Genomic DNA, 15761 nt, shown 5'->3' with positions numbered 1-15761 from the left:
TGTTATAACATGTATTTTACCACTCATAAAGTAGAATAACTCTTTGCTTTAAAGCAGTATTATGTAGTTTGGGGTATCAGTGGCAACTTTGGACACAAATAACATGGCAGCCAACGTCTTTGACTTTGAATTAACCAGTCTCTGCAAGTATGTCCGGCGAGGATGCGCTGTGATTGGTCAGTCTTCACTTTGACTGGCAGTTCTGGCTTGGTGCCTTGGCAAATGCCAGGATGAAACTCATTCTCTTCCCTATACATAGTAATACAGTCAAGCCCCTAGCAGGGACCCCCTGAGTCTATACATAGTAATACAGTCAAGCCCCTAGCAGGGACCCCCTGAGTCTATACATAGTAATACAGTCAAGCCCCTAGCAGGGACCCCCTGAGTCTATACAGTACATAGTAATACAGTCAAGCCCCTAGCAGGGGAGAACGGGGTAAGATGAACCTCTGTGTAGTTGAACCACCCCCTGTATCTTTAAAACTATACACATGAGTTGTCATGTGTCCTTAAGATCAGGACACACCCATCATTTCCACCTGGCTGTGAAGTTGAGAAACACATGGGCAAAGTGATGAGCATATTTCTACACAAAAAAGGTGTTTTTTGCCGGTCAAAGTATTTTTTTTACTTTTCTGGTATAATGATTTTTATTTTAAAGCAAATGTACCCAGGTCTAAACGTATACATCATGCATGTTGGTGATATTCCAATGTATGAAACCATGTGAATCATTTAGCTAAAGATTAGCCTGAAGCATTAAGCTAGCCAGGTATGGTCAAAATGGTGGCCATGGGGAAAGATGAACCAAATGCCTTGGGGTAAATTGAGCCAATTATCCTAATATTAATCACTATTCATATTTGTATTATGTCTTTGCTTCTCAAATTATGCTGTATGACCTTTCATTTGGATGAATACACTTATTTAAGAGAAGTTTTCAATATTGTATTAACAATTGCAAATATTAAAAGGTTCTGAATAACAAACTTTATTGAATTGGTTTTATATTGTTTAAATACTATTAAGAAAATAAATAAGACTATTTGCAAAAGGGAAATGTGTTATTAAATTGTTTTTGATACGTAAATACATTATTTGTTCAAGTTTAAACATGAACATGTAAAAAGTAAAAAGTGGTTAATCTTACCCCGTTCTCCCCTACAATGTGAAACTCAAATGTAAAAAGTCTATATTCATAGGAGGGTTGGGTTTTATCTTTGGATACATTTTTTGTATGTTGGACCTTTTTTGTAACAATATGAATTATTCTGTTATTATGGATTGGTTATGGTAAGGATTTGTGAATATCTAAAGTTAGTTATTTTATCACTCTTATGTGTGCTTATGTCCATAGTTAGTGTGCAGTTATGTTGGAAAATGTATTCTTAAATGACCTGGACCTTTGACCTGTAACCTAGGGACCTAAAGTTACTACCATGTGTTATACAGAAGAATTCTAAAATAGGTTAAACACAGTTGATGCACATTTTATGACCATGTCAGAAAAAACATTGACGTCAAGCTTGTTCAGTATAACTTACAGAAAGTGGGCCTGGCAGATTTTCCCCATTACATTTCTTTGCTACATTGAAAAGTCTGTCTCCTGTTTTAGTACTAAAATATAATCACTCATTATTTCAAACCTGAGCTATTTGTCTTTGCCTTATTGTCTCCGCCAGGCCGAGAGTATGTTTTACCCCCTGTCCGTCCGTGTGTGTTTGTGTCTGTCCGTGTGTCCGTCTGTGAACAGCTAATCTCCCGCACCGTTGGCTTGATCGCAGCGAAGCTTTGCACACACACTCCCTGGATGCCAATTCAGAACCTCTGCCCCAAATGTTTCACATGGGCCTGTTATAGGGCCACCAGGAGGAAAATTTGTGAAAAACATATTTGATGACAGTACTCCTTCAGATTTGATCCAAACATCACGCAAATCGGTATACAGTATCTCTATAGTCATGTGATCAACACGGATCTGTCCGATTTTCCATATTCCATCCTAATTGGTTAAGATTGCCTTCCAAAGTTTGCAGGATTGGTTTGTTTTAAACAAAATGCCTCAAATCATGAACACAGCATGCGATTTCCTTGAAATTTTGCGCGCACATTCCCACTAGGCCGAGGAAGAAATGGCACCCTTTTCACATTGGCCTGTTATAGCGCCACCAGCAGGTCTAATTTAGCAACACACATTTTTGGAAATGCCTCAAATCATGAATGCAAGGTCCGATTGCCGTGAAAGGCCCAAGAAGAAATGGCACCCTTTTGACATTGGCCTATTAGAGCGCCACCAGGAGGCCACTATAACCTACCTAACCTGGCGGAGACCTGTGCTCCGTGGAGCACTTTTTCTAGTTGTGTATTTGTTTCTGACTGAGTCACATACAAGTTACATGTTGAACTGTTGACCAAATAATTTCATTACAACAAACACAATGTCTTATCAAAAGCATAGTTTTATTTTTACAAAACGTTTCCCCATATAAAACTACAGCCTGATGAAGAGTAAAACACACCAGATATAGGTAAACATTGTAATGTTCTGTAAATAACAAATATAAAAAAAATCTAAACAATGTAATGCAATAGCAAATCTTTCAATCTTTCTGAGTGGTTAGTGAGCCCGTCTGGGAAGCCAAAGCCCCTGGTTGTCCCAGGTTTGATTCCAGGCCAGGCCAGCAATGTGTGTCTGTATCCCTGAGCAAAATTTCTTAACCCCTAATTACTCGCCGAGCGCCGTAGAATGGCTGCTCCTAGTAGTTATAGGATGGGCAGAGAACACATTTCACGTATGCACAAATATACAGTGACAAAAAAACACTCCAAGGAGTGGGGACTATTCTATTAGTCTATTCTACAGTACAGTAGTTGGTAGATAAACAAATGTGAGGAAGGCTCAGCTTCACATCAGGTCTGTGTCACCCGTCAAGGTTTATGTTCCAACATCATTGTTCATTTTTAACAATTATAACATTTTAATAATGATTCCTCAGCTTCTTAAAAACAAAATCAATAGTTTGAAACCAAATCCGGATTCAAAAACGTTTTGACTGGCAACGTCGACAGAGGTAGAACAGTGGGCTGGTATCAGGAAATTATGGACAGCTGCCATCATTGACCAATCATTGTGCTGTCTGTTATTTCCTGTGTGTGTGTGTGTGTGTGTGTGTGTGTGTGTGTGTGTGTGTGTGTGTGTGTGTGTGTGTGTGTGTGTGTGTGTGTGTGTGTGTGTGTGTGTGTGTGTGTGTGTGTGTGTGTGTGTTGGATTGCTGCCCTGCTCCACTCCCTCCTATCTGGAGCTCTGCAGTTCTCTGGTATTCGTTAGATGGAGTAAAACATAAAACACTGTAACCGAGAGAGAGAGCGCCAATGGAACGATGTGTTCCATGTGCGTGTGTGTTTGAGTGTGTGTTTTGGTTCATCCCTCGTTTCTTTCGGGTAAAATTATTAATAATTGTGGCGCAGCCAAATATACAGTATAGGCGCTTTCACGCTTCAAATTCTCCCAACTTTAAAGTGAACAAGTGGTCTAACTTACACAGGTCATTGATGCTTTCTATCTGTCAGGGCCTCTAGTGAATGGAAAATTGGAAATAGAAAGAGGGGATACATCAGCATGATACATAACACTGAAAGCTTCATGGAAAAAAGGTACTTTCTCTTGTACAAATACAATATTTAGCCTGAAAGCTTTTTCAGCTCATCAAAAAGATTCGGCTCATAATACTCAAGAGATTTGTAGAAACGGCATTTGGCTGGTATCTTGGTATTGAGGAGGTCAAGGAGTTCCCTCATCATCTCCTGCCCGGGGGTCTTATGCCTGAGTCCAAAGTATATCTCATCGGTGATGAAACCCATACCATTGAGCATATCCAGGATGGGTTTGACATTCGTCACTTTCTGAATCAGTATGTCCCTGTTCTGGTCGACAAAGTGTATCGCTGAAGCAAAGGGAATGGAGATTGAGTTGTGGGTCAGACTCTGCGTGTCAAACACCCTTGCATTTCTTTTGACATCTTATGAATATTCAGATTCATTTACTATTTATTGTATTGTATTAACTGTAATTTTATACAGGAACACAAAGGAGGTCTGGTTGGGCTGAAATGTTGCTCAAATGTGGACATACATCATAAACATGTCGTATGAAATAGACTGGCCACATGATGTCCACAATCCACATGGAAGTTGTTAGACCCTATCTTGTTGCAATTGATTTTTCAGTTGTATTGTTTCAGTTGTAAACTGCTACAAATCTTTGCTTGGAATAATTAGTTGTTGCCACTATGAGCTCACCTTGTCTCATGTCTTCAGTAACGTCTCGAGATGACGAGGGACCGGCCACTGCTCCCCTCTCTGTGGCTGTTTCTGGAACTGAGGAGGAACATGCTCCAAAGTGGAGCTAGATGTTAGATGTAATGCATTGAAGCCAGATTGCTGGCTTTCAGGAAAATAAAATACATGTCACGTTTTCTGATGTCTTGTTTATCAGTGTGCATACGATAATTTCATTGAGGTATCTGGTTTCTGGCTGCATGTGCAGTAAATATGGGCTGTTATCGCAAGATTGTCAATTATTGACAGCCTGTCAATCAATTTTCGCAATGACAGCCGATGCTTCCCAGTCAGAAATGTACTCTATAAACAATACCTCAATAAATGTCTTTAGTGTGCATATCAAAAAACAAGCATCGTTCCTGAGCAGACCTGTGCTCAACAGGCACCGGTCTAGTTTTACAATAAGAACATAATAGCCATCACTTTTAATTCATAGAGGGACTGACAGCATACACAGACACGTTTATTTTCTTATTGTGAGTCTTCGTGAGCCGTGTACCCGGCAAATTGCATTATACAGACTGACTTTGCTCGTTTTTGTTTCTACTCTGACCGGTCTAGTTTTCTAACAACTGTATTATGAATTCTAAACCCACAGCAAACAATATGGAATCCATCACGGCTAAATAGAATTATTTCAAAAATGCCAAATGACTCGGCATAAATAATTGTATTTCTTTATATAATGAAGAATATTTTAACTTTTATAATTAATATAACTTCCATGAGGATATTGTTTTCACAGTTTGACAAATGGTCAACCACAAAAAAAGACGGTGTTCAAATGTCACTTTTTCTTTTCATAGAAGGAATACCACAGACCATATAAAAATGAACAACAATAAAGGAAAGTTAAATTTAATCTTATAGCACCTTTAAACTGAATGACTCTGTTTATATATATATATATATATATATATATATATATATATATATATATATATATATATATATATATATATATATATATATATATATATATACACACACACACACATCTCAGAGGCAAATATTGTACTTTTACTCCACTACAATTATTTGAAAACTTTAGTTACTAGTTACTTTGAAGATTTTGAACATTATTACAAAACATACAATAACCACTTCCTAACGTCTTCCTAACATTTCGGCCATTTGAAAATAGCCGACCTATAAGCTCACAATGCGTCGCATTGTGAGCTTGTAGATCGTCTATTTTCAAAAGATTTGTATACATTTTAAAACGTGTGAAATTAGGCATTCTGCACAATGAGCACTTTCTACTTTTGGTACTTTAGTACATTTTGCTAACACTACTTTTGTACTTTTACTAAAAAAAAGATTCCAGACTCTTACTTATAACAGAGTATTTCTACATTGCAGTATTGATACTTTTACTCTTTTTAGTAAACAATTTGAATACTTTTTCCACCACTGCATATGACATAGATGTAGAGTAGACAACTGTAGACACTGTTCATATACAGTATGCTCACCTTTAGCGGTGCTCCTTGTCCTTGTCCCCCACGGACCAGCATCTGTGGATTCAAAAGCATAATATAACCAGCGGTGTAGCCAAATTATTATTTTTTTGCTGAGGATACACATGTATGTGGGCGCATACTATGTGCACGGGTGTGGTCGCAGATTGACATAACCTATTAAATAGGCCTATACACTAATAATCCACAATGTGTATTAACATAATTATTATTCTATTTACTTGCATAATGGGGATACTTAGGCTATAGCGTTTTCATATGTGGGCTACAGTACAAAATAATTATCCATTTATCTTGAATAATAACTGTGAATTGAGTGCATTCATCCACTCTGTGTTTTCCAAATGTTCATATCCTTTGACTGCTTCAGAAAATATGAAAGCTATGCCTCCTTTAAAAGTATCCTACAGTAGCCTACTTAACAGTAACACACTGGACCTTTGATAGACATTTGCATTGTTATTCACTCAGCAGCTTTTGTCAGATGGTTGTCAAATGGCTGTTTTAGATCAATACGTTTGATCGTGGGTTAGGGATGGCGTTGTGAAACCACAGTCTCGCGGCAGGCATTCCTGCATGTGTGAAACGCCCCGAGGCCAACGGCCAATTATCAGCTGAATAGAGCATTATTGACAGTATTTATCCCCCCTGCCCCTCCCCCTAAGCATACACAGGACCTTATATGCCTAAATACATTATAATTGCCCTCTGTAACAAAAGATTAAAATAAAAAACACCATAAATATTCTCTTTGTTTTAGAAATAGTTATTTTACTCAGAACACCGGTCACAAGTTAATGATGTCATTGTATTTGTCCATGTGTGGTCCAGCCCTATAGGAATATGTATGGAATGCATGTGCTGATAAAAACGTATTTCAATTATTATTATTACAACATTTGGTTTAGGTTAAATGTGATTGTTTATTGCTGTTATATGAACTTGCGACCCCTTGAGTAAAATATTAACTATTTCCAAAATAAAGAAAATATTAAAGGCGTTTTTAATTTTAAAGTTTTGTTATAGAGGCCAATTATAATGTATTAGAGGGATAGTTCACCCCCAAAATGACTTGTTTTTCTATGGATTAGTCACCCCATGGAGACTTGAATTCATGATCATTTTAATAATGTGATGACCAGCGGACCGGTAGGCAGCGGTTCCTGTAGGAGACACAAAGGAGACTCTTTGTGTCTCCTACCGGAACCGCTGCCGGGCATCAAATTATTGTCTTAGGAATGCGACAAAAAAAAAAAAAAAATCCATGAATTCAAGTCTTCATGGGGTGACTAATCCATAGAAAAAAAGGTCATTTTGGGGGTGAACTATACCTTTGAGGCAAATTAGGCTTATTAGCCAGGGATCCTTTAAGGGCTTTACAGACCAGGAGCAACACAATGCTTGTGTTCTAGCTTGGATCAGCAGGGTCGCACACTGGGCTCCTCATGTGAATATACAGACACACAGACACACAATCGCTCCACAGATCTATGCATGCTTCAGCTGTGTCAAATCACTGTCCAGCCCGTTGCCAATGCAGCTCTTGCCACGGGCGGGAGTGTGCCTGCCCTCTAGCCTCTCATTGAAAATGAATTAGGCTACTATGCATGTCAGTCACTCCGTGTGAAAAGCCCTCCATGGAATCTGTATAGATAGGCTAAGGACATTTTCTAATTGTTGCAGACTACACACTGCATATACAGTAGTGTCTATTCCTAGACTACACCACTGAATATAGCATATGACATTAAAGTACAGTAGTTAAATGTGTATCGACAGACACCTGTAGACACGCATAGAGTCAGCTCACCTCCAGCTTTAGCGACTGTCCTTATTGTCCTTATTGGTGGGCCAGCATCTGTGGATTCATGGTGGTCGAATGTTAAATGCATTACATTTGTGTTTTATCAAGGTAATTAACTGTGTCAACAGCCAGTTTATCTGCTGTATAGACAGGCTCTCAAATGAGTGAAAAGTCAGACAGGCAACTTCAACTACACAAACACACTGTGTGTGCGCACACACACACACACACACACACACACACACACACACACACACACACACACACACACACACACACACACACACACACACACACACACACACACACACACACACACACACACACACACACACACACACACACACACACACACACACACTCACTCACTCACTCACTCACTCACTCACTCACTCACTCACTCACTCACACTCACACTCTACGCTAACTGTTCACCTACTTTTGTCCGTAAACAACATCAGGAGATCATGTCTTTGGATCTGCATAAGAACTGTCAGCATGACCTCGTTTCCATGTCTGGGGTACGTCTTCGTGATCAGCCTGGAAGTGATCGTTCTGGTAGCTTCTTCCAGATCGCCCTCCGGGATCGGCTCGAAGCCTTCGACATGAACCCTCTGCAACCACCACTTGAATAGTCCAAAATCATCTTTTGTCAGCACGTTCAGAGCTTTCAAGATATTGTCGCCCATGGTTGATTCCTGGTACAAACAGAGGATACTAATATCTCAGCTTCATTATCTTAACCACTTTGACTCCAAGGACTGTCTGTGGAGAGGCAAATAAACTAAAAGGATTATGTATTGTGTGCTGGCTGTTTTCTCAGTTTCATGATAATTGTTGATAATAGTTTCAAGGAAGCCATTGGATTCCATTTATTTCAGTATGCTATGAAAATCTACTTGCAGACTGAAACGTTGTTTGATGCTAAATATGAGTACATTGATTTGAAGTCAAGCTGACAATAGGTCAATTTACGAACAAAATTCAAAAGTCAATGACTTGAGCACAATGTTGTTTCAGTTATGATTGAGTTATTCAGGTAAGTTCAGTAATGTTATTGACTTTGAAGAAAATGTAGACAAACGCAAAACCAAGAAATATAGCCATTGATGGGGAAATTGTCTGTTTATTTACGATATAAAGTATGTCCAAAGCTGTGACTAGACACAGTGACATATTGACACACAACAAACAGTAACATTTGTAGCATTTGTAGTGCCCCCTATGGGTGGAAATGAGATGGCTTTTGGCTCTATGCTGATTAAATGCCCCTCAATGAGTGATTCAAATATGGGGAAGATCGGACTCTGCATTCTTGATTTGTGGCATCTTTTGCAAAATGGGAATGTGACTGGAATCTGAAAAAAATCGGACTGATACATCCTGATCACATAACTCTAATAAAAATTTAAATAATGTGTAACGATTCTGTGAGTCTGTAGGAGTAGTAGCAAAAAGTGTGTTTTGAAGAAAACAAGAAAATCTTGTCTGGCAGAAATGGGAGTTGCGTCATGATTCAAGGACACTAGGGGAACAAAATATTGATTGTACAAACAAACTACGGTTAAAGATTTAAAGGCCAAAACATGAAGTGGCCTGTTTGATACATTTGGGTTAGAGGTTATGCCGAATGGCCTTGCGGACAATGTGCAGAGATTTTATCGGAACATTTCACCATTCATATCATTAATAAAATAAATGCATTCATACATGCATCTATAATCTAGAGTAGGCATTTGATTGTTTATGAATTGTGTACACACATCGTTTTAGAATTGTCTGAGAAGCACATACAACTAAAATATATGAGTTCTGAACACCAAATCCCCACAGACCTCTCATCTCAGAATCATAGCCTAGCAACGTTAATGTTTTTATATGGTTACTGACCAAGGTGCTCCGGAGCTGGACCTTGACCGTTTCCAGGCCTCGTGTCCCCTCCTCTCTCTCTTTGGCAACGAGTAAGACTTTCAGCTGTTCCCTCTGATTCGGTAAAACACATACACATACAAAGTAGCCTTATTTATTTGTAGTCTTATAGTTCTTATAAACAGTAAAAACACCAGGCTTCCATGCTACATTAAGGGGGCGAAATGACTATATTTTGATATGTATCACACAGTGGTTATTGTATGTTTTGACCTTGGTTTGTAAAGGTCCCTAGTTACACCCCATGGAACTGTAATTACATTCATTTCCCACAAACAAGTAACAGAATAATGTCCTGACATGTAATCTATTAAGAGGTAAAGGCTTCACGCTTTGCTACTGTACCTCCTTGTGAATGTCTTCCACTGTTATTTTTTCCTGCAGGGGAACAAGAACATCAGAGCTGTGTATTAGGGGCAGGACTCAGTAAAATATAGAGAGTACACTGTGTATATCTGCATGTATATCTTTCTGTTGCCAAAATAACTTATCTTCCCGTTTTCAATTACCTTGGACAGTGCTCCATAGGGATGCAAATGCAATACAGTTTTGGAAATGCCTACTTGGGGAACATTTGGCTAAAAGCTTTCTTTTCAAATATAATAACCACATGCCTTGCCCCCGCATCCCCACCAACCGCCATATTGTTCCTCTATTATATATTTACCAGCTGTTATATATTTGGGGTTTTACTTCGTTTTGTGTTTATTTGATTATATGGGACTATGTTTATGACAGACCTGCCTACATTTTATTTTATTTTTCACATTTTGAAATAGTGCAAGGCGTGGTAACCTGTCTGAGGTCTCTACACAAGGCAAGTGACTGACTGGATGTGTGAAAGGGAGGTGTTGTGTGCTCTGAACTGTATTGTGCACCTACCTGTGAGAGCTGTTGCTGCAGTATGGTGAACTTGTCCAGCAGAAGCCTCTGCTCCTGGTGGAATTTCCTCAGACTCTCCTGCTGACTCTCGTTCTGCCTCTCTAGGTCCTAATGAATGCATTGAAGACAGAATCACTCATCACATACACACAAAGTCCAACACAACGTTTACCAATGTCCTATGATGACAATTATCCAGTGGTGGAAAAAGTACTCAAATTCTTTACTTAAGTAAAAGTACCAATACTGCAATATAAAAATACTCTGTTACAAGTAAAAGTCCCGAATTAGAAATTTACTTGAGTAAAAGTACAAAAGTATTGGCATCAAATGTACTTAAAGTACCAAAAGTACATGTACATGTACATGTACATGTACATGTACATGTACATGTACATGTACATGTACATGTACATGTACATGTACATGTATATATACATGTATATATATATATATATATATCACACACACACACACACACACACACACACACACACACACACACAACTTGTGTTTATACAGTACAAAGGAATAAAGCCTTGGTTTCTATAGCTGATTATGTCTTATTACCTCTGGTTCTTTTTCAGATTCTTCAGTAGGATCAGAGCACAGAGAGAGAGAGAGAGAGAGAGAGAGAGAGAGAGAGAGAGAGAGAGAGAGAGAGAGAGAGAGAGAGTGTTAGCGCAAGTCAAATGTGTTGGCACTATTTTCAACAAAATGAATGATAGTGATCCAAATTTGACAATCACAAAAAAGTTCTGAGAGCATATTACACTTTTACAAGACATGTAATTACTTGGTCTTACAGGTCTGAGCTAAATGTATTCTCCAACTAGCCTGCCCTCAGGATTGAAAACAACTCACTCCTTCAGTAAGCTGCACAACGTCTCAGATCAGTAAGCATGTATGTTAGTTGTGCATCTTGTAGCAGACTCAGGGATGCTACATGTTGTCAGAATGGTATTGTGTCAATTAAGTGACTGCAATTAAAACAATAAAAAAAAACTGGTCTAAACCTAAATGAAATGTCTACATTTAGAGTCAACCAACTTTAAACGAACACTCACTTGGGACGGATACAGGCTCTATTTTGTTTTTTGCTGCAGGAAATAAAGCAGTGTTAAAATAAAATAAAAAAACACAAACACATGACATAACATAACATTGCCTAGTAGCTATAAAGTTGAAAGCAAATTGTTACGGTGGGTTTACACATGGACTGAGCAGCAAAACTATTGAAGTTCCCATTTTGTTTTCTATGGAGCAAAATTGCTGTGCAAAATATCACAGGATTGGGAGCCGTGCTGAGCTGGAATGGGAAGAGTGAAGAGGCATGAATCTTCTCAACTGCATGAAATGATGCAAATCTGAAGCATTTTAGCCGGGCGGCAGCCAATCTGTACTAGTACCACTCTGTAATAGTTGCCATTATTATTTTTTATCTAGTAGGTGTGAAATTAATCAACATTGTGCAACTACATGGTCTATTTCTTAACTAAAATGTATATAACTTAAGGACGAACTGTCAGAAAATGCACAGAAAGTCTATGTGTATCTCCTGCCTGAACAGAACATCCTGTCCAGGATGACTGATGCAGTGACAGCAGAATCTCTGTCTGGAAAGTCCTGCTGCACTGGATCACAACTCTCCTAGGTGATATATGAGTATGATGCACCATACTGTATGAATAAACAAAACCACTGTTTTTGTCATATTTTCACCACTGTGCATTTGCTGCATCAGCCAACTGCATCCTCTAAATATTGTATTTAACAATAATAATAATAATAATAATAATAATAATAATAATAATAAGGGTAATAATAATAATAATAACAATAATGTTATAATAGTAGCATAATTATTATAATTAATTGTGGAGCTGTAAGTTTGTATTTTTGTATTAATAGCCTATATCACCATTAGTAGGGCAGCATTGCTGCTGCCGTCCCCTGCAGCAGTGCTAGAAGGCTGGCAGGAGAAACACAGAGGCTCTATGTCCGTCTATTAAAGCTTGATTGAACATAATCTATACATTTTAGTCACAAAATAGACCTCGTAGTTGCTCAATCTTGATTACACAGCTAAGTGCTAGATTCAAACTTTGTAACCGGCACCTAGGCTGCTAATGCAGCTTGACAGCGTGTTGCGGGTTCGAGTCCCGATCTCGACGACCTTTTCTATCTGTCACTGCCCACCTCTCTCTCCCCATTTCCTGTCAGTCTTCTGTATACTATCAAAAATATATATATATATTAAAAAAAAACACTTAATCCAATTTCAATACTTTACATACAACAGTATATTTATGTCAATCATCTCGAGTGCAACACAGCCATTAAGCGCAACTGTGACATCAGTGTTGAGTGTTATGTGTAAATGCAGCGTCAAGCTGTTGTACCCAACTGTGCCAGTGACTTAACACAGTGACTTAACACAGTGACTGACACAGTTGCAGTCAGTCGCAGAAAGTCAGATACGTTTATCATTATACATCGTAAAATCACAAATCATAGGTTATGAAAGTGTTGACTTTGAGTCCAGGATTGATTGATTGATTGATTGAGAATCTATCACTATCAACCCTAAAACTTAGATCAGATCACCAAAGTATAGAGATACATACTCTTATCTTCCACAGGTCCACGTTTTTTGAACGGGTTCCGTACATCAGCGCTAATGGTCCCCTCTAATGGCTGCTCCTGTAGTAGCAATTTACAATGCAAGGCATTTAGCAGACACTCTTAATCCAGGGTGATTTACAGTAAGCAAGGTAAACACAATGTAATACATCAAATGCATAGAGACAGTGTAGTGCCTCAGTAATCTAGGGTCATAGCTAAACCAAGAACTCATCAGTCAGTATAACGGTATAATATCAGAACATAAATAATGTGTACATTGAAACTATATAGGATGCCAGGTCTACAAATGAACCTGGCTTCTGTCTAAATAATGCTATTTAAATGACATTTTAACCTTTGCATAATCCTGCAAGGTCGTCAAGGCTAGGTCAAGTGCTACGGGCTGAGGTGGAGTCTGAAGAGGTGAGTCTTCACATTACAGCGGAAGATTGGGTGTGAGTCTGCAGTTCTAACTGCAATGGGGAGTTTTGTTCCACAGTTTGGGATGATTCAATGTGTGTTCATATGTATTGTATATTCTTTTCATTGCTGTGTATCTTTCATTGTTCTGCCCTGTTAGGGGTTCCTTATGTCTAATATCATGTTCATGTAATAAGTGTGCGTGTATTCAGGCTCTGCATCAAGGGTTGTATGACCTCAGAGTGTGTGTCATGTCTGTAGAGATTGTTCTGTACAAACAAGGAGGAGCAGGGCAGCTCAAGGCAGAAACAGAGGATGTACTATCACACTACTATCTAACCATATGTTTTAGTCTAATAGATTATATTAAATAACCTACAGTATGAGCAGAGGAAAATTAAATAAAATATTACATAAAACATAATAATAATAATAGTAGTAGTATTAGTATTGTTATTGTTGTTGTTTCATATCGTTGCAGATATATCAATATGCCTAACTTTGTCCAGATCAATATTATCAGTAATTTTTCTCTCAATAGGAAAGCAAGCAGTGAGAGATGCAGCTGCTCTAGGTCTATATTTTATTGTCTCTTCAAATGTCCAATTACAAGTGAGAGTCATGATGTCTCACTTGTTCTCAGTTTATACTTTAAAACAATCAGTACATTTGTGATTATGTTGTAGAGGAGCTGGTCTTACTCACAATGTCCATGTTTGAAGGATCATCAGAGGAGGGTCTAGAAAAACACACACACACACACACACACACACACACACACACACACACACACACACACACACACACACACACACACACACACACACACACACACACACACACACACACACACACACACACACACACATCAAATTATAATCAATATAATAGAGTAGTTTGCAAACGAGAGAATGAGAACAGAGATGGTAAGAGATACAAATGCTAAAAACAGTCATTAGACATTGTGAGGACCGTTTTCCTGGTCTTCACAAGAGAAATGCTTCTTATATGGTTAATGATTTACAATAAAACAACTATGGTTACATGATATATGTAGGTGTGGCTTAAATTACACTTTTACATCTTAACAAGTGACAGCCAGCAGCTTTACCAAACATATTACCGTGCACATGTCTCATCTGCAGCCGAGTGCTGACACATCAATCAAAATAACATGTGCACTGGTCACATGAGAGCAAATTCTCATTGGCTGCTTTGGAACGCCGGTGTGTGAGAGTTTCTGTCACCTTGTGTCTTTGCTTGGCAAAAATATTGATACATTTCACATCCACAATATTGGCTCGTTTAATAGTTTCTTAAAATTGTATCAGAAGTTTCTATAGAGGAAATGGTTGCTACGTGGTTGCTACCCTGTCACATTCAACAATCTCATTGCCTTTCACCCAGGCTGAGTGGCAGAGGAAAAGTAATTGCTGTGAGTTGCAGAAAGTGTAAAACTATCCCTATTATACATTTACTAATCCTATATAAATCTAAGAATCCAATATAAATTGTATATTGCTGTACTATAGGAGAAAACATTGGGCCTCATTCGCCAACCGTTCTTAAGAGGACATTTCATCTTAGACCTACGTAGGAAGTTTTTAAGAAGATTTTGGCTTACACCAATGTTTTCTTAGCTGTGATCTGTTCTCAGGTAAGAACAGAATCTAAGCACACTGAAAAGCACTCTTAGGGTGGCCTTTGAGTTCCTAGGTGTGATATGTTTGTGCAAATTAACAGTTTCTTCAGTTTTCTCAATTCTACAATTGTATAATATAGGATTTAAATTACAATAATATTTGTATCATGGCATTAAAGCAGTGGTTCTCAAAGTGTGGTCTGGGGACCCCCTGGGGTCCACAGCAAACAAGGAGCAGTTTAACCACTTTAACCCTATTTATACTTTGTTTAAAAATAGCCGATGTATACGCTCACAACGCGTCCCATTACTGCCCATCTTAGATCGCTATTTTCGGCTATTTAAAAAAAAATCCCTGGCAGAAAATATTTTCAGATGGGGGTCTGCAGAATGCATGTCAATTTGGGGGTCCTTCACATGAAAATGTTTGAAAACCACTGCTTTTGTTTTCAACGGGCCTGCCTGAAAATTACAATCCAACCCAAACAGACCCGGTTGAGTTAAAGCCCAAGCCCCCATACCCACGCCATATAAAATACATTCATTAATAAAATAAAATAATTTGCTGTTCACTTCAGAAGTACCTCCACAGAACTATTGATATGTATATTTTTTTATGTTTGGATTCTGGTGTTCC

The 15761-nt window shown here is 38.4% G+C and overlaps 1 protein-coding gene across 2 annotated transcripts; it reads right to left on the bottom strand.

The window, feature by feature from the left end:
• Positions 1–3150: 3150 nt before the first annotated feature.
• LOC308083942 (apoptosis-associated speck-like protein containing a CARD) lies at positions 3151–14261 on the bottom strand. Of its 2 annotated transcripts, XM_080426374.1 has the most exons (12): positions 14188–14261; positions 13065–13140; positions 11505–11537; positions 11008–11027; positions 10438–10545; positions 9901–9933; positions 9517–9609; positions 8066–8324; positions 7633–7680; positions 5817–5858; positions 4300–4377; positions 3151–3944 (listed from the first exon to the last, which is right to left on the bottom strand). In XM_080426374.1, the coding sequence occupies exons 1-12, from the start codon at positions 14194–14196 to the stop codon at positions 3682–3684; spliced, it is 1062 nt and encodes a 353-aa protein (XP_080282500.1). In that variant the 5' UTR covers positions 14197–14261; the 3' UTR covers positions 3151–3681. The 2 variants fall into 2 exon arrangements, with proteins under 2 accessions (XP_080282500.1, XP_080282501.1); XM_080426375.1 differs by lacking the exon at positions 11505–11537.
• Positions 14262–15761: the final 1500 nt, after the last annotated feature.

This window comes from Gymnoscopelus braueri (assembly GCF_963280865.1).
Source record: "Gymnoscopelus braueri genome assembly, chromosome: 1".
In the NCBI taxonomy this organism is placed as follows: Eukaryota; Metazoa; Chordata; class Actinopteri; order Myctophiformes; family Myctophidae; genus Gymnoscopelus; species Gymnoscopelus braueri.
Note: the sequence above shows the minus strand (reverse complement) of the source record. Positions and strands in the feature narration are given on the sequence as shown.

Coding starts and splice junctions, on each gene's coding strand:
- LOC308083942 (XM_080426374.1), bottom strand. Junction 10,546..11,007: donor AATCTGAAAAAGAACCAGAG/GTAATAAGACAT, acceptor TGCATTCATTAG/GACCTAGAGAGGCAGAACGA. Junction 4,378..5,816: donor GACAAGGAGCACCGCTAAAG/GTGAGCATACTG, acceptor GTTCCTCCTCAG/TTCCAGAAACAGCCACAGAG.